The sequence below is a fragment of the Schistocerca cancellata genome, chromosome 5 (genome assembly GCF_023864275.1).
Source record: "Schistocerca cancellata isolate TAMUIC-IGC-003103 chromosome 5, iqSchCanc2.1, whole genome shotgun sequence".
In the NCBI taxonomy this organism is placed as follows: Eukaryota; Metazoa; Arthropoda; class Insecta; order Orthoptera; family Acrididae; genus Schistocerca; species Schistocerca cancellata.
In genome coordinates, this window is record NC_064630.1 from 361,341,788 (window position 1) to 361,366,762 (window position 24,975).

A 24,975-nucleotide genomic window follows, 5' to 3' on the forward strand; every position below is an offset into this window, starting at 1 on the left:
AGGAGAAAGAGCGTCACTGAAATGATACAGGATTTGGGGTGGACATAATTAAAACAAAGGCGGTTTTCGTTACGGCGGAATAACTTTCTCCTCCGAATGCGAAAATATTTTGTTGACGCCGACGTGCGTAGGGAGAAATGATCACTATGGTGAAATAAGAGAAATTAGAGCTCGTACGGAAAGATGTAGGTGTTCGTTCTGTCCGCGCGCTATACGAGATTGGAATAATAGAAAATTGTGAGGGTGGTTCGATGAACCCTTTGCCAGCCACTTAAATGTGATTTACAGATTATCCATGTAGATGTAGATTCTAAGGTATTCCAAAGAAGTAGACGGATTCTGCCGTCCAGTAGCACTTGTGTAATCTTACAAATAGCAGAACAGCACCCAGTCAAGGAGCACTCCTTTTTTTTTATTTATCTGTACTTAGTGTCCTTCTTCAACCAATAAATACATGGGAGCCTGTCTTTCTCATTTTCAGCGTGCAACTGCAACGGCTTCTCGAACAGATGCTTCTTCGACAAAGATCTGTATGAGAAAACGGGCCACGGAGGACATTGTATCGACTGTACCGGCAACAGAGACGGGCCAAATTGCGAACGCTGCAAGGAGAACTTTTACCAGCGTGAAGATGGCTACTGCATCGCGTGCAACTGCAACGAGATTGGTATGGACATCTGCATATCAGAATTAATTATATTTAAAGACTGTTTTGTGATTGCACTCACATTTATAAAAAGTCTTGCTTCAGGGATTTTTTACTTCTTTTCATTTTCAGATCCCATGTATCTTCAGTTATGGTCCCACTACTATTTCTTATATACGTGAATAACCTTTCACTTAACATTTAACAAGCAGCATTTGTACTTTCTGCAAACGATACTAGTGTTATAATAAATCCCATTATAGAGACGAAGCAAAAGATTGTTAATAATGTTTTTCAAAGAATTATTAAGTGGCCCTCTGAAAATGGACTCTCGCTAAAGTTTGAGGAAAAACACTCTATTCAGTTTTGTACAACAAGCAGAGTCATATGAAAGATTTATGTAACACACGAACGGGAGTAGAATGCTTTAATTTTTATGGTGTACATATTGATGAAAACTTCAACTGGAAGAAGCACATTACTGAGTTCTTAAAACAAATTCTGCTACTTTTGCTCTTCGTATAATTGTTATTCGTGCAAACAAACGAATAAACATCCTGACATATTTTGCATATTTCCACCCAATAATGCCTTATGGAATAATTTTATGAAGTAACGCATCACTTAGAAAGTTTTAATTGCACGAAAGCGAGCAATAAGAATTACATATGGGTTCAGCTGCGTTCGTCATGTATGTACCTCTTCAAGGAGTTAAGCACCTTAACTGCACCGCCACAATACATATATTCCTTTATGAAATTCGTCATTAATCCATCACAATTTCAGAAGAACAGTGATATATATATTCACAACACTAGAGGGAAAAAATTGCCCTCTATTACCCATTGTTGCCAACATTCAACGAAATAAGCTAAATGCGTCCACAAAAAAAGCTGAAATAAAAAAAGGTGTATTGCGCAGTTTTATTTGTGCAATAATTATACTTTGTAATGTATTTAAAGTGGGAGGGGGTTACACAAAAATGGACAGATATATATTGTTACATAACACCAACGGTATGAAGAACAATTTGACATAATTTTATACACATACAAGCCAAATTGTAATCAACACTGGCATTATTTTTTTTACTTTGAAATCAAGTTCTCGAAAAATAATTTACTTAGGTTTATTCGCATCATGTATGTAATTCAGTTTAAAACAACTTCAGGAAATAACTGTTCCACAGAAACTTGTATCATATCTCAAATGTATGTAGAACGTTTCATCTTAATGGCTTTAATAGCTAGAGAGACAATGTATAGATATTCAAAAAAAGTAAAGCTTCCGGAAACACAAGAGACTAAAAATTTAGTGGCGTGCCTTGTACACCTCGTTAGAGAAATGATTTTTGGATGCACTTGTACCGTACTTCGGATGCAGATATAACGATTAAAGATTTTATTTGTACGATTTGCGTACAAAATATCAGCCCATATTTAATACCTCGATATTGGGCCGCAGAAATGCGTTTAAACAACCATCTTCATGCCAATTTCTTTCGAATAACTTCCCTTTCTCACAATAAAAATATAGACAATATCTCTGCTAGGTACATACAAGACAAACTTCACATCATCTGCACTGCAATATTACGTACATTATTCCTTTACTTTAATTATTATTTTATTGGCTTTTTGTAGCCAACAATACAGCCGGTTATTCCGTACACAAAGCAAAATACTGCACTGAACTTAAGTTCGCTGTTCCTCTCTTCCGTTCAGTCCCTGGCACATGGTTTATTTCAACTGTGATGCGAATGACTTCTGATCCATCCTCCGTAAATCAAAGTCTGCTTCGCTTAGAACAGCTTCCTTAATTATTGTGAAGTTGCGATACTTTGTTGATGTCAACTATGCTTCAACAACGTCTCCTATAGCGACTTCAACCGTTTATATTTCATAGTTCTTTGGTCTTAGTGTGCTTTCCAGGCTCCTCAGCATGCACATACACAACATAGCATTAATTTGTGCTTTTTAATTCAGTCTAGTAAGACATTTTTATCGGATATTAAAGGGTGTTTTGAAATCTTAGTGGAATGCAGATAATTTTCCTTTCATCAGTTCGGAATTTAACGCTTTCCTATATTAAACAAAGGGCTAGAAAAGAGGTCAAATAATTATGAAAAAAGCTTTCAGACCCCAGCTAAATCACTCATTTGCCAGCTAAATGACATGAAAAAGAAGCCAGAGCTTTTTAAAAAAGCTGATTTGGCAGCACTGTCATTACCCATTGTTAAAGTTGTCAGTGGCTCAGAGAAGAGTCCTCTATGCAGCAACAATAATTTATAATCATTTGCATAACAACATAAAACGTCTGATAGGTGGTAAACATGTTTTTAATCTAACCAAAAATAATTTTTCCTGGTTAGCTGCTTCTATTCCATGGACGAATTTCGATTTAAAATCTGGCAGACTTAAAAAATTTATTCTGAAGCGTAGCTGCAAGAGTGGGAATAAAAAAGTAATTTGTTCATTGATGTTAACGCTGACCATATGTGCGTATCCTCCCGACTCATACCACATAATTTCAATAGAAGAATCGTTTAAATTATTCAGATTATCTATGAAACATTTAATTAACTCTGATGATCTTGTAGGCTTGTGTTCATTTTTGCTGTCATCACGCATAGCACGCCTTATTTTATCGACTAATTTGATTTCTGTTGTGTTTGCTTTAGTGTGAAAACGAAATTTTTGCTTCAGCTTGAATATATTATGATCAATGCAACGTGTGGTAGTTGGCAAAGAAGTAAATAATACACCTTCTCCACCCCTCCCAACATTCTGGTTTTCTGATTATTGTTTGCGGCTGGACTGAAATTATAAACTTTTCTAATGGATGACGCTAAAAAAAAGGTAATAATATTAGTCCACATGATGTACTAAAAGGAAGTTAACTGAAGCGTGTGTTTTGAATTGTACCAAAATTTGGAATAACTGGTAATTTTTGAGTGCGGCATATATTCTAAATAATGTAGCTACAAAAATTTCGGTGGTGTGACAGGCAAATGAAAGAAAACAGTCGAAGCATACACTGGGAAACCACGATGCACTGGATTCAAATATACTATGAAAGGGGTTGTTGCGAGGCTAGACGAAGAAAAATGTCGGTGAAAGTTGTGATTCCTGTTTTAGGTAAGCAGTCATACACTAAGTGATCAAAAGCAACCGGATACCTGACTGAAAATGACTTACAAGTTCGTGACGCCCTCAATCGGTAATGCTGGAATTCAATCTGGTGTTGGCCCACCCTTATCCTTTGTGACAGCTTCCACTCTCGCAGGCATACGTTCAATCAGATGCTGGAAGGTTTCTTGGGGAATGGCAGCGGAGTGCTGCACCGAGGAGAGGTATCGATGTCGGTCGGTGAGGCCTGGCGCGAAGTCGACGTTCCAAAACATCTCTTGGTGTTCTATAGGATGCAGATCAGGACTCTGTGCAGGCCAGTCCATTACAGGGATGCTATTGTCGTGTAACTACTCCGCCACAGGCCGTGCATTATGAACAGCTGCTCGATCGTGTTGAAAGATGCAATCGCCATCCCCGAATTGCTCTTCAACAGTGGGAAACAAGAAGGTGCTTAAAACATCAATGTAGGCATGTGCTGTGATAGTGCCGCACAAAACAACAAGGGGTGCAAGCCCCCCCCTCCCCTATGAAAAGCACGACCACACCATAACATCGCCGTCTCCGAATTCTACTGTTGCCACTACATACGCTGGCAGATGACGTTCACCGAGCATTCGCCATCCCCCACCCTGCCATCGGATCGCCACATTGTGTACCGTGATTCTTCACTCCACACAACCTTTTTCCACTGTTCAGACGTCCAATTTTTACGCTTCTGACACCAATCGAGGCGTCATTTGGCATTTACTGGCGTGATATGTGGCGTATGAGCAGCCGCTCGATGATGAAATCCAAGTTTTCTCACCTCTCGCCTAACTGCCATAGTACTTGCAGTGGATCCTGATGTAGTTTGGAATTCCTGTGTGATGGTCTGGATAGAGAGTGCCTATTACATATTACGATCCTTTAACTGTCGGCAGTCTCTGTCCGTCAACAGATGAGGTCGGCCTGTACGCTTTTGTGTTGTTCGTGTCCCTTCACGTTTCCACTTCACTGTCACATTGGAAACAGTGGACCTAGGGATGTTTAGGAATGTGGGCATCTCGTGTACAGATATATGACACACGTGACACCCAATCACCTGACCAAATTCGAAGTCAGTGAGTTCCTCAGACTGCCCCATTCTGCTGTCTCACGATGTCTAATGATTACTGAGGTCGCTAATATGGAGTACCTGGCAGTATGCGGCAGCACAATGCACCTAATATGAAAAACGTATGTTTTTGGGGGTGCCAGGATGCTTTTGATCACATAGTGTATGTGTGGACTCACAGCTCCATCAACCAGGTAACCTGGGGTACATCTTTGTGAACGAAGTCTTGCCTATCTGAAGAGACCCCCGTCAAAACGAAACTTAAAAGAATGTTGGACCAAGCATACAGCCTTGTTTCAAATCCTGAATATTAGCAACGAATCCTATGCAGAGTTACCGTGAAGAACCTGCCCGGACATGCCATTATGAAAAGCTTGAACCAGTTCCACATAGTCTTCAGGATATCCAAAGTGTTTCAGTGCTTTCCACGCAGCACATCTACATACTGGATCAAAGGCTTTTTCCAGATCATAGCGAACTAAATACAGAGGCTTCTGTTGCTCTCTGCATTTTTTTCTTGAATTGGATAGCATAGAAAATCGTATCTCTTGTGCCTCTTGTTACATTTTTTAGGTAAATCCTCTCTGGAATAATCTGGAGCTGATTTAATAGAATTCTTGTGAGAACTTTATCAGCAATTGATAACAGTGATATACTACGGTAGTTCCCACATGTACAATGATTGCCTTTCTTGAAGATAGTGATGGTGGTAGCATTCTTAGCCGGCCATTGTGACGGAGCGGCTCTAGGCGCTTCAGTCCAGAACCATGCTGCTGCTATGGTCGCTGGTTCGAATCCTGCCTCGGGCATGGATGTGTGTGATGTTCTTAGGTTAGTTAGTTTTAATTAGTTCTAAGTCTAGGAGACTGATGACCTCAGATGTTAAGTCCCATAGTGCTTAGAGCCATTTGAACCATTTTGGTAGCATTCTTCAAATCATCAGATATTTCTTGGTCTTAGTTGATTAAGTGCTTTATTAAAGTCTCTGTATGTGGAACTGCCATTCATGGTTGTTGGGGCTGCTGAGAGTCACTACAGAGAAAGTCCACAACAACATTGGAGGCACAATTTACAATTGCAGAGTAATGTTCCTTCAAACACTTTGAATTTTTTCATTGCCAGTTAAAATGATGGAATTGTCAGCAGTATTCTTTTACCCTGATGGAGATCGAATTGGACCTTATATCTTCTTTGTGCCTGCATGGAAATTTTGCAGATCACAGGTATCAACTAGTCTTTGCAGTTTTTCAGCTTTTTGTTGCCGGTAGCTATTGTTAATTTCCTTAGTTGGTGCATGCAATTGTCTGTAAGTTCCATGAAATGTGATTTTTTCATATTGGAATATGGAGCTTGGAGAAAGGATAGCTTGGCTTCCCATTTGGAGTTGATTAGACTTCTTCATTATTTTCATCAAACCAGTCTTGTCTTTTTTTTTTCGCAAAATCAATTGTTTTCTCAGTTGACACACATTTCTTCTTTATTTTCATCAAACCAGTCTTGTCTTTCCTTCTTCGTAAAACCAATTGTTTCCTCACTCAACTCAGTAATAACCTTCTGAGGTGTAACCCACTCCTGATTTACACTCTTACTGCTGACTGGATGCTAGCCATCTTATTTGAGGTCACATTTCTGTAATGTGTAGCAATGGATTTAATTTGAAATTTGGAAATGTCGAATTTACATATGGCAGGTTGTGGATGTGTCCTTCTGGTTTGCGACAAATTGAGATCCTCAACTGGCAAAATAGAAGCTTATGATCTGTCCAGCAGTCTTCGACATTTCTTGCCATCTTGGTGACAAGGACATCCATTTTATCACATTGCCTGATGATAATATAACCAAGGATGTGCCAGGGCTTTGAGAGGGGATGTATGCAAGTGGTCTTGCAGCAATTAGGGAGGTAGAACTGACTGTTTGTAAAAAAGAGTTCATGTTCAGCACATAGACCATTGGCATTGCAGGTGCCAAGTCCTTGTTTCCCATCACATTGCACTATAATTGATGAACTCTACCAATTCTAGCACTGAAGTCACCGAATAGTAAGTGCTTGACTTTAGGTGGTACTTGGATGATGGCTGTGCACAGCAGGTAGTAAGACTGGTCTTTATTGCCTACATAATCATCCAGACAGATATGAGACTCATAAATTTGCCTCCAGAGAGTGGGGTTTGGAGGGACATAATTCTTTTGCTGACATCAGTTGGAGTTAGCTGATGATCAGTCAGCAATGTAGTCTTCACAGTGAAGGTGTGACATCAGGGAAAAAGTTCCACAAGCATGATTTTGTTTAAGATGGGTTTCAACTGGTAAGGAAGTGACAGTCACACTATAGTCTTGGAACTATACTCTGCAGCTAAAGTGAAAGAAGACGTGTAGGGTCCAGTACTGTGACTGCAAAGGACTGCTGCAGACTTGGAATGCCATTGAGTTGCACCTAAACACCAAGTCTCTCTGGCATAGCCTCATCCATCTCCACGACTACTGAGAATGGTGATAAGAGGGCTCCTCATCTTTCCATTTCGCTGTTGGGCCAAAAACACAGGGTTGCTTCATCCTCCAGTTCCACTGTTCTGATGGTCTCCACTCTGCTTTCAGTGCCACTGCAGATTAGGTTTTTTAATGAGGTGTTACCCCCCCCCCCCCCCCCCCCCTCCTTTCGTAACCAAACTTGAGGCTAAGGCTGAGTTTGACTCATGGGAGAGATACTTGGAGATAAACACTACCCAGCAAAAGTATACTTACAAAATTTCAGGAAACAGTATTAAATTAGGAAGCAAGGTATGTGCCACAGCTCCATATGTTGCCCCTTCAAGGATTGCAAAGACAAAATTAGACTAATAGCAGTAGACACAGAGGCATTTCAGCAGTGATTCTACCCACGCTCCGTTCACAAATGGAAAGGGCTACAATGGGAAGTATACTTGGAATGCATTTTACTGTGGTCTGTAGAGTATGAATGTAGTTGTAGATATAGATCAAATCTGCAGTACTTCTTTGGCCACACTAGGAAATTCAGCCATTGTGAAAGAACAGGCAATAATGTATGAAACAAAACATTTTAAAAACATATATTGATTTTTTATATTTGGGTACAACCAGTTATCTGAGTCTATGTATTGAAAGTTAAGTGTTTTTAACGAATTTTATTATTCATCAATTATTTTTTTTACAGGTTCAAGGAGCTTACAATGTAATCGTGAGGGTCGTTGCCAGTGCAAGCCAGGTGTTACTGGTGATAAGTGTGACCACTGTGATGTTAATTACTATGATTTCACCAGCCTTGGCTGCAGATCATGTGGGTGCAATGCTGCTGGCAGTTATGGAAATGAACCCAACTGCAATCCTTATACTGGTGCATGCCAGTGTAAAGAGAATGTTGAAGGAAAGCGCTGTGGGGGGTATGCAATTATTTTGTTTCTCTTCTTTATCTAGCATTAAATGTTTGTTAAAACAGCCAGTTGATCTTATTTTAATCACGAGTTCTGCCTTAACTTCTGTTTTCTACCCTGGTTAAAATTGTGTTATTTATTCTCTTACTTAGGTGCAAACCTGGGTATTTCAACCTGGACATTGAAAATGAATTTGGTTGCACACCTTGCTTCTGCTACGGCCATTCATCGCAGTGTGAATCAGCTCCTGGATATTCAAAAGTTACTATTGAGAGTATGTTTGCACGAAACAATGAAAGGTGGTCTGCACAAGATTACAGTGGCAATCCTGTAAAGCTTCTCTATCACAGTATTACACAATCCATTGGTGTAAATGCTCCTGGTCGAGATCCAGTATATTTTGTGGCACCAGGTACAGAACGAGCTTTGATTTGGCTATTTTGAACTTAGTCTTTATGATTAAATGAGTTGTAATTTTTGAACATTTTTTGAGCATTTAGCAGCAAAAGCATTAGTATATTTCATTGATCATTGGAGCTGCTCATTCTTTATATTTCATCTCACTCTAAAAATATGGATATCAGTGTAAAATCTTTCTAATTCTTCCATCCTGATGTCTCTTATTTGAGATAATATGCACCAATCATCATATGAATAATAGTACAATAAACATATAGTGTTGTATAACTAACGTTTTGCCTCAGCTTCAAATTTAAAGACTTATTTTTGAAAGACAAGAATTTCTGAAGCATTATACTCATGTATACTAAAATGTCTTTTCATATCAGCATTTTTATGATGTTCTGTGGTGTTTCCTGCTTCCAATTTATTATTTATAATCCACATTCACAGCTTCATGAGGAGAGTAATTCTGAGGGCACAATGGTTCATTCTAGAGTCTGTTAGTGTATACAATCCACCAGCTTTTAAAAAGTTGTTACATCTTTCCATAGAAACAACTGTTTCAGTAATTATGCTTATCATGAGAGATAATCATATCTCAGCACTGATTTTTGTAACATTAATGTAGTCCAGATTTTTTTCCCCCTGAAGCAGTTGTGGACACATAATTGCTACATGTTCTGTTACATGTGTAGCTTTTGCATATAAACTTGTTGGTCCACTCTAGGTAGCTTCACAAATTCCTGTATCAGCATAATATTTTCTCTTCAACAGGTCTCCACCTAGGCCGTAGTATGAAAACCATTCTCCGTGTTGATTAACAGTTTTATTTCAAATATTTAAATAAGATACAGACTGAACCGCAATCACACAAAAACACACCATATTTTGGATAAAAGTTACAAATGTACCGATACATCTCTCATTTTCCAAACTCTGCAGCAACCTCATTCTGAAGGTTACATACTGTTTTGGTTGTGATATTAGAGAAGGCAAATATTACAAATTTTTTGGCTGGAGTTACATTATATTCTCTTTCATCACAAATTCTAAGTAAAATTGACTGTTCCCATGCTCTTTAACTTTACCTTCAAATTTAAATTGTTATAATAATATATAGACTACATTCTTAAAAACTTAAGCAGTACTGAGTGAGAGGCCACATCCTTTAACTACATGCTAAAGGTGCTGAGTAAGAAATTAAGGAATACAATTTAATAAAAAAACAATACCATGCGCATAGATAATAAATTTTACTGTCTTCAGACAGGTTTCTTGGAGACCAACGTGCCAGTTACAATCAGCTACTGTCATTCAACCTTAGAATTGGAGAGAGTGGTCCAGGAGCCACTGTTGAAGATGTAGTGATAGAAGGTGCAGGGTTGACAATCACCCAAGCAATTTTTGGCCAGAGAAATCCTTTGCCATCTGTAGAGGTAAGAGCATTTTTTTATATTTTTTTCAAGCAGAGAACCTTGAGTAACCTCAATTAATACTTTTCTCTTGTGTGATATATGTGGTATCATTCATTCCATTCTTCTCAATCTATTCGACCTTATTTGTGGCAGAGAAACATGCTTCTTCTAAATGACAGACTGTTTTTTTCCTTCCTTTTACAAATTTTCTTGCCAGTAATTCTTTGTACACACATTTCAGTAGCATGTAGTTAAAAAGAAATGGGATGTGGAGATGAAAATAGAGCTGTAGAATCTTCCTGCAAAGTATATCTTGAGGGTTGCTGTAAAGCATAAAACCAATGACAACAAATAAAAAATTAGGAAAATTATCACGAGATCATAGTCTAGGAATTCATACAGAAGGTTTGAATTTAAATGGAGAAACAGAAGTACTCAAAACTAAAACTGACAAAAGAACTATTTTATTCAACGGTCACAGTATATTAATAAAATAGGTTACAACCTATCCATGCTGAGTCAGAGTCCATTACCGCTGAAACTGAACAAAACAAGATAGTTAACCATAACATCAAAGAGATTCAAAGCCATGTTGTTGTACACAACAGCAAAGTTCTCCGATGTAGTAATCTGATACATATCCAATCCACAGGCAACAGTAGATTTTCTCAATCAGTTTAGGTGACATCACTATCTGCTTGATGACCCAAAATGATCCTGTACAACTATTGCTAGTCCTTATATACTGAACATGTGTCATAGTTAAGGCCTCTACCTGCCATGTTGTGTGTGCCTCCGAGAGGGGGTCAGTATCTTCTGAGCAACTCGTTGTGCAGCAATTGTGCTTTGTCGATGTAAGTGTGGATACCTAAGGTGCAAACAGTTGATTTTGTTTTCTATTTGCAGATACTTTAGAAAGCGAAGGATTGTGCAAGGAATAAGAGCTCAGGTTCTAAAATAAGAACAACTAGAACCCATATCTCCTTCATATTCACAGAACACGGTTATAATGAGGAGTACTTTTTGCTATGTAATGGAGAATATGAAAACAGTATTTGAGGATATCTCATCATAAGACTTCTAGTGTTGTTAGCAGCAATGAAAAAGAAAAGCAAGTGGCATTCCTTATCTTGGAAATGAGATTGAACCGAAACAAGGATACCTTTCTGTAAAGTACGATATATGAAAAGGAGTCACTAATTTAATACTCATACTGTGAACTGATCTCTGGAGCACTTCTCTGCTATATGGATCTGTTCATTAACTCTGCCACTTCTGAAGTATTCTGCTGGTAGCTGTCTCTACAGTATACTGTCACCACATGTGCACATGTGGTTTTTTTTAGCTACGTCCTTGTTTGTTCCCTATTAATTCATATGTGTGTATAAAATATCAGTCACATAAATACTTGGAAAGTCACTAAAAATAAATAAAATAATTACGTTTGATGACTACAAAGTCTTTTGCGACAGAGTCCTTGCACAACAAGTTCTCGGTTTACTTGCCATATCAAATTTGGATAAAATCCCGAGCTTTCAACGACTACCTCCGTCATCATCGTCAGCCAATGAGAAGCCATCCACTGCTTATAAAAGAGGAAGCCTCACTGGTCCACGACTGTCAGTTTTACCCCTGATGAAGGTGATGGAGGTACTCGCGGAAAGCTCGGGATTTTATCCAAATTTGACGCGACAAGTAAATCAAGAACTTTTTATGCAATTATGTTTGATGGTTGTAACATAGATATATTTTTTCTCTCATGTATCATTTGAAAACTGATTGTGTTTCCTTTCTGGTCATAGGCCCAGGAGTATAAATTCCGCCTGCATGAACATCCCCAGTACGGATGGCAGCCAAGACTTTCATCCAGAGATTTCATAAGTGTTCTTGCAAATCTTACGGCAATATATATTAGGGGAACATATACTCCAGAAGGTATAATTATGGTACCTTATCTTATCATGTATGCTGTGCCATTTGTATCATGTGCTTTTCAATAGGTTGCTCATAGGAACTGTAATTAACTGCACAGTATTAACTGATGGTGATTTTGTGTATACCTGCTTTCCTCATTTAGGTGTTGGATTCCTTGATGATGTCAGATTAGAAACAGCTCATCGTGGGGCAGCAGGTGAACCTGCCAGATGGATTGAAAGTTGTAGGTGCCTTGCTGGCTATGTTGGTCAGTTCTGTGAATCCTGTGAACCAGGATTTCGCCATGAGCCGGCCAATGGTGGACCTTTTGCACCTTGTGTCCCATGTAACTGCAATGGCCATGCAGACATATGTGATGCTGAAACAGGTAAGTTGAAATCTGAAGAAATTGAAGCAGCAACCAGTTACTTCATGGCCAGAAATATGTCATTATATTCTTACTGGTGTAAAATTTGTTTCTCCAAGCCTAGCAATGTGTTTATCCATGGATCTTTCCCCCATACTGTTCATTTCTGTCCCTTTTAGGTCGATGCATCTGTCAACATAACACAGCTGGGGACAACTGTGACCGCTGTGCACGAGGATATTATGGAAATGCTCTGCAGGGAACTGCTTATGATTGCAAACCATGCCCTTGCCCTAAGCAGGGACCATGTATACAGCTGCAAGATGAAACTATCATTTGTCTTGAGTGTCCAAAAGGATATGGAGGTAAGAACTTTATTCAAATAAGAAAGCTGGCTGCATATAATATGATGGAAAGAGGAAAAGAAATTAGAGGATACTTGTATCATGAATATACTAGAACTCAACTATGAGCGGTGTTAAGACATTCCACATAATTTTACACATTGAGTGCTAGTAGCCATAATTTATGCCAGAAATACTTAATCTATAGAGGACCATTACACTAAACTAAATTAGGGATACTTCTTTACCTCAAAAATGTCTAAAACAAAAACAAAAAAAACAGTATCAGCAGATAAGAAAAGGCTTAGCAGTAGTTAAATGAAATTTGCAGTCACTCTTAATCAGTGTATGCTTATGTCTGTTATAAAAAAGTCAACTATAATTGCTCAACAGCAGAATTCACTGATGATACATTTGTGTTCTGGGAAGTCACAGTGCCAGGAATTTATAGTAAAATTGCAGGAAGACCTGCAGATGAGTTGGCGCTTGGCATATGTGGGCAGAGAATTTTTAAAGAGATGTAATTCACCCCTGAAGAGATAGCTATCAATACCATTGTTCAACTCATTCTTGAATACTGCTCATCAGATATGAGAGGAACATGTTTCATAACAAGTTTGTGTAGGCAATATAAATGCATCATGGAGATGCTCATCCAGCTCCAGTGGCAGATATGCAAGAGAGGCATTTTCTTGATTGACATTCACTGTTAACATTTCAAGAGCTTCCGTTGAAAGAAAAGTCAGACTTCATATTTCTTCCCGCTGCATAAGCACATTTTGTAAAATGGCCATTATGGTAAAATTGCAAAAAGTATTCAACCTCCTACGAAGAATTACTAACAATATTTCTTCCTGGGCATCATTCAGTAATGGGAAAGGGTGGGAGGAAAACGATAGTGATAGACAAAGTACCATCCATCACATTCCAATAATTGGCTTGGGGAGAATAGCTACAGATTGTTATTCAACACTCCTGAATTATATAACTAGTTCATCACTCCAGTTTACGTGTCAGAAAAGTATCATATTTAATGATGTTTATATAAGTAAATTAATTCAGTTGAAGAAACTATGGAAATTACAATTAAGTAAATTTCTGATTTCGAATTTAGAAATTTTCTGGTTCTGCACACTCCTCCATTCCCTGGGGATGATTACACACAGAAATCATTTGGTGGTATTTTTGTTGAATTACAGCGTGCATGAAGCATTTTAATCATTTCCCCTTTTTAACAGTTACAAGGTAATTCAAAGACAGAGATTACTACTCACCATATAGTAGAGAGATCTTGAGTGATAGGTGCAACAAAGAGACTGAAGCAGGTAAGCTTTCAGCCAAGCAGGTCTTCATCTGAATGGGACACACACACACACACACACACACACACACACACACACTGTCTCTCTCTCTCTCTCTCTCTCTCTCTCTCTCTCTCTCTCTCTCTCTCTCACCCAAACTTGCACACACGTGACCAAAGTCTTGGTAGTCAGAGACTGTGATCATGTGTGTGCGAGTTGCATTTGTGTGTGTGTGTGTGTGTGTGTGTGTGTGTGTGTGTGTGTGTGTGTGTGTGTGTGTTGTCTAATTCGGATGAAGACCTTTTCAGCCAAAACCTTACTTGTTTGACAATCTTTTTGTTGTTCCTATCTGAGACTCAGCATGTTTGCTGTATGGTGAGTAGCAATCTGTCATTTTCATAATATTATCATTATTCCAGCTTGTATTTTCCATTGTTTAGTGATAAATAAGTAGAAGATAATACAGCTTTGTTTGCATACCTAACAGGTCCCAGATGTGACCTGTGCAGTGATGGGTACTTTGGAGATCCAACTGGAAAGTTTGGCAGTGTTAAACTGTGTCAACCATGCAAATGCAATGATAATGTTGACCCTAATGCTGTTGGAAACTGTAACCGCACAACTGGAGAATGTCTGAAATGCATTTATAATACAGGAGGACCAGAATGTGACTCTTGCATTCCAGGTAATAAAGTAACTTTAAGTTCTGAACTTTCAAATACAATATTTCGAATGAAATTATTGGAAAGTGTCATAATCTTCTTAAAATAATTAAAATTAATGTAATTAGAACACAGTGAACAAATTTATTGAGTAGTATGTTTTTCAAAAGTATGTTCAATCAGTCCAACAGAGAGTGTGGTGTTCTCTACACAGATGTCTCACGTTAATTAAATTTTGCTGAGTGCGTTTTCTTGAATAGTTACAGCATACCTGATGTAATGTAAAATGAGAAGTATTATTGATTTTTAAATGAGTCAGGATGACATATAGCGGAATATTCCTCTTTACACTACTCACTGATTAGTCCACAGTACAGTATCTACTGTTTCACATTTACATCATCCCACAGATTTTGCTTCCATTTGTAGAGTGCTTTTTGTTTTCCATTGAAAATCAGTGTCTGCCTAAAGCAACCAGTCAGCCACTTAGTTTCCGTAAATTTTTTTAGGTCATAAATGTTAAAAATTCATTCCGTTAGTTAGACTAATACAGTAATAATTTTGAAGGTGCTTGGAAAGAATCACACTACACCTAAGGATTTTAGAATCAGAGTTGCTGTCTCACTTACTCGAAAGAAAGAAAGGAAATGTGTACAAAACTGCCAAAAGCCATGTAATATCAGAATTATTTTTATTACTGATGTAGGTGAACTTCTCAATATTTGATTACAGTTAGGTAGTACAATTCATGTCCCTTTTTTTCTTTCATTTAAAACTTATGAATTACAACATAGTGTCAAATTGTTGTTTGGAGTTTATAGTGATATAACTTGAAGCCAAGTAATTCTTACTGTTGTCTTTCTTCTCATGTTGGTAGTAACGATAACAGAGACGGAAAACTGGATTGGTTATGGAACATTTGGTGTAGACATTCACTGTATGCTTGACAAGAAACTTCTTGGTGTTTGCTTGAAGCGATTTGAGAAAACAGTAAAAAATTTTCTGTAATCTGTACTGAGATTGGAACGCAGCTTGTTATGACTACAAATCCAATGCCTTAACAACAGCACCATCCCACTCATTGGGTTTGCAGTACTGTGGTTCCTATGCTTGACTCAGGTTTAATTCTTGTTGCATCTTCAGATATTTCTGCAGCAAAGAGGTCGGTGACACTGTGCACTCCCTGTAGCACTTCCTGTAGGGCTGTGAGAAATGTTGACACCAAAAGTCACTTATTGATGTTAGTGACTGGAGGTACTGGACATGCAGCTTATGCATCTTATTCATACACAAAGCAAAAGTGAATCCTTGAAACAGAGATTGTTCTGTGATATTGGCTTTAGCTTCTCAGGAGGCTATTTCTGTAGCTCCTTTTTATAGAGAGCCTTGGTAAAAATGTGGAAAGACTTTTCAAGGAACACAGTAGGCCTAAATGCTATGCAGAAGGTGTTGTTAAGCCAGGGACAAAAACAAAAAATGTTACTGATGTCAATCTGCATGACAAAATGTTAACAAAAAAGATTATGTGTTGTGTATAGTTTGTGGAAATGATGTTGCACAAAAGGGGGTAAGTAACTGCCAAGCAGAACTAAAGAATTTCCTAGAGAGTAATAATCAACATAATTTGATAGATATGACTTTGTAATGTGTATGTAACCAAATCAATACAGAAAACCAACATTAAAATAAAACAAATACATCCTCTGTTTGGAAAATTCAGTGTCCTAGATCCAGGCAAACTGGACAGATGCTTGCACACCAGGCATGGAACCAGCTGAATTATGAAGGGAAGCACTTTACACCAAAAAAGGTAAATGAAATCACTACAAACAGAGAGAAGGGGAACCGTGTAATTCCATGTTTGAGAGCAAAATCATCAGCACTATTAATAGCACTACAATAAAAAAAAGCAGTGCCATCAATATCAGAACCAGCAACTAAAACATTACCATGTGCAACAGAAGCTGTAACTTATCCTACATGCAACAAAAAAGATCTCAACATTTTTTTTGTGGTGAGTCACATGAGTGAAAGGCAGTGCAGAACATGTGGAACATGTCTCTTATGTATTCAGTATGAGCCTCCAGTGCCACAAGCAGAGCTACAAACTTGTGTATGGAGTTAAATTACTCTTGTACCAAAAAAATCTCACACCAGTGCAGGGGCGAAAAGAACCAAACTTTGTCTCTATTCTACAAAAATATAACATGGCCAAAGAATCACTGTAGATCTAACATAAGAAAAGATGGAGTGGCAATATTTGTGAGACATAATGTTGTATATAAATCTCTAGATTTAAGCAAATATTGTGCATCAAGGTAACAGCAGTTAGAGCAACAGATATTATGCTGTCAATTTACTGGGCACTTGCTGGAAATTTGAATGTTTTTTCTGAGACACATTGACTCACTCTTGTCAGGTCTGTCTAGAAAACAAATTAATTTATTGTAATGAGTGACTTTATTCTGAACTTTTTAACAGGTACCAGAAACAGAATGGGTCATGACCATCTAATGTGCCCTTATGTATTAGACTCTGCAACTGGTGTAACAATACTTTAATACACAACATACACTAATCAGCTAGAATGTTGTGAACACCTACCTAATAGCCGGCAAGTTCATCTTTGGTACGGATAACGGCGGCGACATGTCACGGTATGGAAGCAATGAGGCCTTGGCAGGTCACTGGAGGGAGTTGGTACCTCATCTGCACATACGTATCATCTAATTCCTGTAAATTCCGGAGAGGAGTGCAATGAGCTCTGACGCTACGTTCAACAGCATCCTAGATGTGTTCAATCAGGTTCAGATTTGGTGAGTTGGGAGGCAACACATCAACTGATTAGAACTTGCCACAGTGCTCCTTGAACCACTCCATCACATTCCTGGCCTTGTGACATGGTGTGTTATCTTGTTGAAAACATGATCGTCATGAAGGGGTGTATGTATTCTGCAACCAGTGTATGAAACTCCTTGGACATCATGGTGCCTTGCATAAGTTCCACTGGACCCATCAATCCCCACGTGAATATTCCCCAGAGCGTAATAGAGCTGGTGGCAACTTGTCTCTGTCCCACAGTACAGGTGTCAAAGAGCTGTTTCACTGGCAGATGATGGATTCATGCCCTCCCATCGGCACAATGAAAAAGGTATCAGGATTTATCAGGCCATGCAATGCTGTGCCACTGCGATGCTCTGTCACTGCGTCAATGTCCAGTGCTGATGGTGGTCACATGCCCCGTGCCCATTTCAGTTGTAGTTGCTGATGTCATGGTGTTAACCTTATCACATGCATGGGTCATCGCCTGTGGAGGCCCATCATTAGGAGTGTTTGGTGCACTGTGTGTTGTTCAGACAAACTTTTACTCTGCCCAGCATTAAAGTCTGATGTTAGTTCCACAACTGTTCACCACCTGTCCTGTTTTGCCAGTTCGACCAGCCTACAACAACCAACATCTGTAATGAGCGGCGGTGACCCAACCCCATGACGTTGGCACTTGGTTTCACCTTGGTCTCTCCATGGGTTGAAGACACTCACCACAGTACTTCTCAAACACCCAACAAGTTATGCAGTTTTCAAAAAGCTCTTGTGAGCCTCCAGGCCATAACAATCTGCCCTTGGTCAAACTCAGATAGACTGCACGCCTTCTCCATTCCACACACGGACAGCACACTCACTGATGCTACATGCACCCTACGTGTGTTGGACTAACAGCCATTTATCACCAGGTGACACTGCTATTGCCTGGACAGGTTTATGTCAATAGCAGGTCATTATGTTCTGGCTGATCAGTGTATTTGTAGATAAGGATACGTATAATAATTTAAGTTTCAAAACTGATGATTATAAAAAGACACACTATGGAAAACTTTACTCATCAGTTGCAGCTTCAAGAATGAATTTCACTTTGCAGTGAACTGTGTGCTGATTTGAAACTTCCTGATAGATTAAAACTGTGTACCAGCAGATTACTTGATGCTGGGACCTTTGCCATATGCAGGCAATTGTTCTATTGACTGAGCTATCCAAGCATGACTCATGAACTTCCTCAAAACTTTACTTTGATCTGTACCTCATCTCCTATCTTCCAAACTTCACACCCGTTCTCCTGCATGTCTTGCTGGACTAGCACTCCTGGGAGGGTAGACGACATTACAGGGACATGAGTTAAGTCAAAGCCTGATGGATTGTTTCCAGAATGAATAGTCACCCTACAGCAGAGTGTGCTGATTTGAAACTTAACAAGTCAAAGGTCCAGGTTCGAGTCCTGATGACACTTTTAATCTACCAGGAATTTTTGGTTGCAACCTTAACTGGTCTTGTTTATATGCTTCTGTTGACATTAACTCCAAATTTAATAAATTTATTGAAGAGATTACAGGTCTATTCGAAAAAATATTTTCTAAAGAAATACACGTAGGGCAAAGAAAGGTGCTGTATGTAGTGGCCAAGAGATCAAATGATCACAATAAGATTAAGCATTACAAACTATACAGTAGAATTCTTAACTAGACCATACCAGCTTTGAGGTATATGTTCATCAGAGCAGAAATCAATAACTCGGACAATAAAGTCTAAACTGTTTAAAATTTTGTAAAACAGGAAAAAATACATTCTGTAGGGAAAATATCCAAATAAAGATGAGGATAATCTTCTTAGTGATTCAAAAACAGTTGCTGATATATTCAATAAATGTTTTTAACAATAACAGAACAAATAGGATCATGCGGCTCTAGAAACGGAGTCATGAATTATCTGGAAGCCAAAGTACTTAGCACAGTACAACAGATCTAGGTAAGAACAGTCTCTATACAGGAAATTGAAAGAATCATTAAGTCTCTGAAAAGTAAAAGCTCTACTGGAGTTGACACCATCTTAGTAAATTATTAAAATAGCACTGCAACCATGTAATTAAATCCCTTCCTCTAATTTTTACATGTCACATAAGCACGGAATGGTTCCTGCAGCTGCAAAACCACTGTATAAGAAGAAAGATAAAGTAGACAGCCAGTCTCACTACTCACAAGCGTTTCCAAAGGTTTAGAGAAACTAATGCATTTCAGGATTGTTAGCAACATAGTGACCAAAATATCATCAGGAAAAGTCAGTTTGGATTTCAGAAAAGGTTATCAACAGAAGATGTAATACATGCATTTGCTGCCAATGTTTTGGAGTCCGTAAATAATAATAATAATAATAATAGTAATAATAATTATTATTATTATTTTGAAGATGGTTGGAATATTTTGAGACCTAACAAAAGTGTTGGACTGCTTCAGTCATCAAATACCTTAACCCCAAGCTACATACCTAGGTATAAATGGTGCAGCATGGAAGTGGCTTAACTTGTTCCTTTCTAAAGTAAAGCAGAAGGTTGTATTTGATAGTCAAGAAGGTGCATTCAGCTTCATCAGAATGGGATACCACCATGTGCGGAGTGCCTTAGAGCTCAGTTCTAGGTCCACTACTTTTTATTCCTTTTTATTAATGATCTACCTCTTTCTACAGAATACTGTAAATTCTTCTGCTACCAGTCACCATTTTCTTTATTTACTTTTCACATGATGTATTTCGGGAAATGATTCCCATTTTCAAGTGTGTTTTTGTGTGCATTAAGCCATGTTAAGCCATATCTATTAATGTTATCAATATGTGAGAGTCTGCTTCATTTCGTTGATTTTTACTGCAATACATGAGAGGTACTCAAGGTACCTTCCGCCACACACCGTCAGGTGGCTAGTGGAGTATGGATGTAGATGGGTGTAGATGTAGAACCATGCAATTTTTTAGTTGGTTATCAATTCTTTTGGTGAAGTTAGTGGCGAAATTTAGAAGAATTTGTACTTACAGTTTTCTAATGGTCCATTTGTGCAGAGTCTCACACACACTAAACATCACACACTACTTATTGTACACTTTAAGCATTGAAAATATATATTGTTTATATAAGATATTTTCGATGTTTAAAGTGTACAATAAGTTGTGTGTGATGTTTAGTGTTTGTGAGACTCTGCACAAATGGACCATTAGAAAACTGTAAGTACAAATTCTAAATTTTGCCACTAACTTCACCAAAAGAAATGATAACCAACAAAAAATTGCGTGTTCCTTATATATAAAACAGTAAAAATCTACGAAATGAAGCAGACTCTCACATATTGACAACATCAATAGAAATGTCTTAATACACACAAAAAACGCCCTTGAAAATGGGAATCATTTCTCGGAACGCATTGTGCAAAAAGTAAATAAAGAAAATCATGACTGGTAGCAGAAGATTTATTTATAAAGAAAGCTATTGTTTTCACAGCCGCAGGCTTTCAAAAACCATTTATAATGGATCAAATCAGATTGTAAATTCACCATCTTTGCTGATCACACTGTGGTACATACTGATAATTCAATACACAAATTTGAGGTGTCAGCTAAGAAGGTTTGTAGGGATGTTGTGAAATAGTTTAACATAAATGGTCTTTATCATAATTACAGTAAAACAAACTTTATTCAATTTCATGCAACCACTAAAGATGAAGAAATAGGAGGAAAGCTAGGTGACCAGCAGATGCCTCAAATACCAGGGCTTACATATTGATAGCAAACTAAACTGGTCAAACCATATCCTCGATCTGTGCAAAAGACTGTTTTCTGCAACTTTCAATTTGTTTATTCACTTCTAGCTCATCAGTACAAGCCTACACACATATGCAGAATCAGAGGCTGTGAAAAAGAGGGCTTAAAGTTAAATTCCTGTAACACAATAAACAGATCCATGCCTTGATAAGTGTTACATAACCAGTGAGAATAAATTTTAATGTTTGCACTTTACAGTGGTGTTATACAAATTTTATTACTTCATTTATTTCTTACAGGTTATTTTGGAGATGCTTTAGCTTTACCAAAAGGAGATTGTAAACCATGTCAGTGTTACCCTCCAGGAACTGTAGAAACAGGTTTTGGTCCTCCAGTATGTGATCAGATAAGTGGGCAATGTCAGTGTAAACCACATATTTATGGCAAGAACTGTGATCACTGTGAGGAAGGCTATTACAACATAATAAGTGGTGAAGTAAGTAACTGTATGATACACCGGAAGTTTAAAATCTAGTCAGCAGTTCTGCAGTGTGTATGGTGCCACTGCATCATATTCTGACCAACAATGAAAAATGTCTTTATATTTTTCCACACAATTTCTTGACTGGAAGTTAATGAATATTAGTAATATTTTATTTTTGAGGGCAGATTATTAGATTAAATTATAATGTATACCTCTTAAATTACTACAGCTTTAATTTATTTACAGGGCTGCCAGGCTTGCAGTTGTGATCCTGTTGGTTCTCTGAACCACACATGTGATCTACAAACGGGCCAATGTCATTGTCAACCTGGTATAACAGGTCTTCGATGTGATGTATGTGAACTCTACCACTATGGTTTTTCCATTGATGGATGCAAGGAATGTGACTGTGATCCTATAGGATCTGTGAATTTAACATGTAGTCCTTGGGGTCAGTGCCCGGTAAGAAACTTTGTCTCATTTGGGTCTGAAAAACAAAGTGTATATTAATCTGATATTGTAATTTTGTTTTTTTTTATTACAGTGTTATGAAAATGTTGAAGGCCGAAGATGTGATCGTTGCAAAGAAAACAAGTATGATCGTCAGCGTGGCTGCATTGATTGTCCAGCATGTTACAATCTTGTCCAGGATGCTGCAAATGTCCACAGGGCAAAACTCTATAAATTAAAAAAGGTTCTAGATGATATTGCTAGTAATCCTACAGTAATAAGTGATGATAACTTTGAAAGAAGACTGAAAGAAGTTGAAGAGGCTGTTGGTCATTTGTGGACTAGAGCAAAACAGGCTGTTGGTGGTAAGTATTTTCTGCTTTTCATTCATATAATACCCTACAAACTTCTTCATATGGTTAATGTTAAAAACTATGTAGTCAATAAATTTCATTTTAAATGAAAATACATCCATACAAACTCTCTGCTCAGGTTTTAAATTCTATGAGATCTTGATCCAAAAGTGAGAAATCCATGTTTGAGTCCAGGTTGAGCACAAATTTTCAGTGTCATTTCATTATGCAGCTGAAAGTTGTCCATATTCGCAACTGCAAATGAATTTTATGTATTCCATAATGGCTGCAGTCACCGCAGTGCCTGTTGCTTTGGACCTGCATGCATCGTGATTCCAAGTAACAGAGGCACTGCAATATCATATTTGTCCATTGACAGTGGGCAAGCGACTTTCAAGAAAAATATCTCATGTTTATGTGAATGTACATAATAGATGTATAAGTACATGATGTAGATGCATGGTTGATAACATATAATAGTTTGGGTCTGGCCATGAGTTGTGCATGGATAGCCAAATGATAAGACGAATGCTGGTGATAAGTGGGAAATCCAGGTTCGAGTCCCATTCTGGCACAAATTTTCAATGTCATCATTTTGATATACAGCTGAAACAAACAAACAAACACAATCTGAACAGGCCTTGAAGATCCAACGGTACCAACTGGCTGCTGTGACATCCTCAGCCCTTAGTCGTCACCAGGTGCGGATACGAAGGGGCATGTTGTCAGCACACCACTCTCCTGGCCATCATCACTTTTCATGACTCATGCCACTACTTGTCAATCAAGCAACTCCTCAATTGGGCTCACAAGGGCTGATTGCACCCTGCTTGCCAACAGCTCTTAGCATACCTGGACAGTGCCCTCCAAGTTTTAGCCAAGCCAGATAGCGCTTATCTTCGGTGATCTGACAGGAACTGGTGTTACCATTCCAGCAAGCCATTAGCATTATGCAGCTGAAGATTGTCCGTATTCACAACTGTGAATACATTTCATTTATTTCATAACTAGTTACCGCAGTGCTTGTTGCTTTAAGCATGCATGCACTGCAATATTGCAGGTGTTTATGTTGAAGCATGCCGCCAGAAGTTGTCTTTTGTTATATGTCAAACAGTGGAAAATCCAGGATGGAATGTAACAATATTATGAAGAGGAAAGTTGCTACACACCATATATCAGAGATGCTGAGTCGCAGATAGTCACAACAAAAAAATTGTCACAAATATAGCTTTCGGCCTGTGAAGCCTTTGTCAAAATTAGACGACAGACATATACATACACACTCACACAAACACCACTCACACACACATGACTGCAGTCTCAGACAACTGAAGCCACACTGTTTTGCTATATGTATCAGAGTAAAAGTAAACAAGAAAAATAAAATGTTATGAAAACTCTTTTTTAGTCAGTAAATAAGTTTTTGTTTTTAACTTATTAGACTTGCATATACAAGATCACAATATCACAGGAGAGTTCTCTGTTCTCACTGCATTTATAAATTGCAGTGATGTCCATTTTGTTGAATTTTTTCTTGTTTATTTATTTCTTTTTAGGAAATGTTTTTGCTGTGAAATTGACATTTTTTAGGTGGTGGCAGGAGTTTATCTGAACGTCTTGATGATCTGATAAAGCGACTTGAAGCTGTTGGTAACATAACTAAACAGATTGACAGTGGTACAAGGAAAGCTGAGCTTGCTACCAGGCAAGGTGAAGAGCATGTTACAGAAGCAGAAACAATTATTGAAGCAGCTTTACAGACTCTTAAGGTAAACTTCAGAGAACTTGATACTTCTCTGAGATCAGTTTTTTAAAATTATAATTACAGTTCTGATATGTAAAAATTCTTACTATTTCACTCTCTTGTAAAATTCAAGAAGCATAAAGTGTGGTTAAAAACTGAAATGCAGCATTAATGATCCATGATAATATTTATTTTATGTTTTGCTGTGAACTAGCTTAGGCCATCAGACAATTTAAGATTGAATAAACAGTCCATACAAAATCAGTGAGAGCTTCTAGTTGTACAAAGACTGCTATTTACCAAGATAGGAGATGATCTGAAGATTATGCATTGTCATACATCTTTTAGCCTCGGTTCAGCTAGAAGCTCTCATTGATGAGGTGTTGACTGTCTAGTCATTAGTTGTACGATGATGACGACGTAGAAAGTAAAAAACCAGTTTGAACAAAATATAAAATAAGTATTATTGTAAAACAATAAAGCTGTATGTTTCAGTTTTTAATGTGTCTGTATCAAACAAGTACCAATGGAATATTCCGTAAATGTTATAATATGCAGTATTCAAATATTTATGATGTGCCTCTTTAAAATGTTATGTTATGGTACACAGTGTTGAAATTTGGAAACGGATCTACTTTTTTTCTGCGCTGTTTACTTACTGGGATGCTATTGTAAAATATTAGATATGCTGTAAGAGAGTAGAATTA

At 37.9% G+C, this 24,975-nt stretch overlaps 1 protein-coding gene across 2 annotated transcripts in view; it reads left to right on the forward strand.

Annotated features, from left to right (window-relative positions):
• LOC126188839 (laminin subunit gamma-1) overlaps positions 1-24,975 on the forward strand; it is a 1,176,568-nt gene that overhangs the window by 1,117,969 nt on the left and 33,624 nt on the right. For both annotated transcript variants that reach the window (XM_049930455.1, XM_049930456.1), the window contains 12 exons: positions 482-667; positions 8,043-8,268; positions 8,412-8,671; positions 9,928-10,097; positions 11,879-12,011; positions 12,154-12,378; positions 12,537-12,722; positions 14,490-14,687; positions 21,537-21,733; positions 21,968-22,183; positions 22,266-22,536; positions 24,115-24,293. In XM_049930455.1, the coding sequence (XP_049786412.1) occupies positions 482-667; positions 8,043-8,268; positions 8,412-8,671; positions 9,928-10,097; positions 11,879-12,011; positions 12,154-12,378; positions 12,537-12,722; positions 14,490-14,687; positions 21,537-21,733; positions 21,968-22,183; positions 22,266-22,536; positions 24,115-24,293 (2,447 nt within the window). The remainder of the gene's footprint in view (positions 1-481; positions 668-8,042; positions 8,269-8,411; positions 8,672-9,927; positions 10,098-11,878; positions 12,012-12,153; positions 12,379-12,536; positions 12,723-14,489; positions 14,688-21,536; positions 21,734-21,967; positions 22,184-22,265; positions 22,537-24,114; positions 24,294-24,975) is intronic.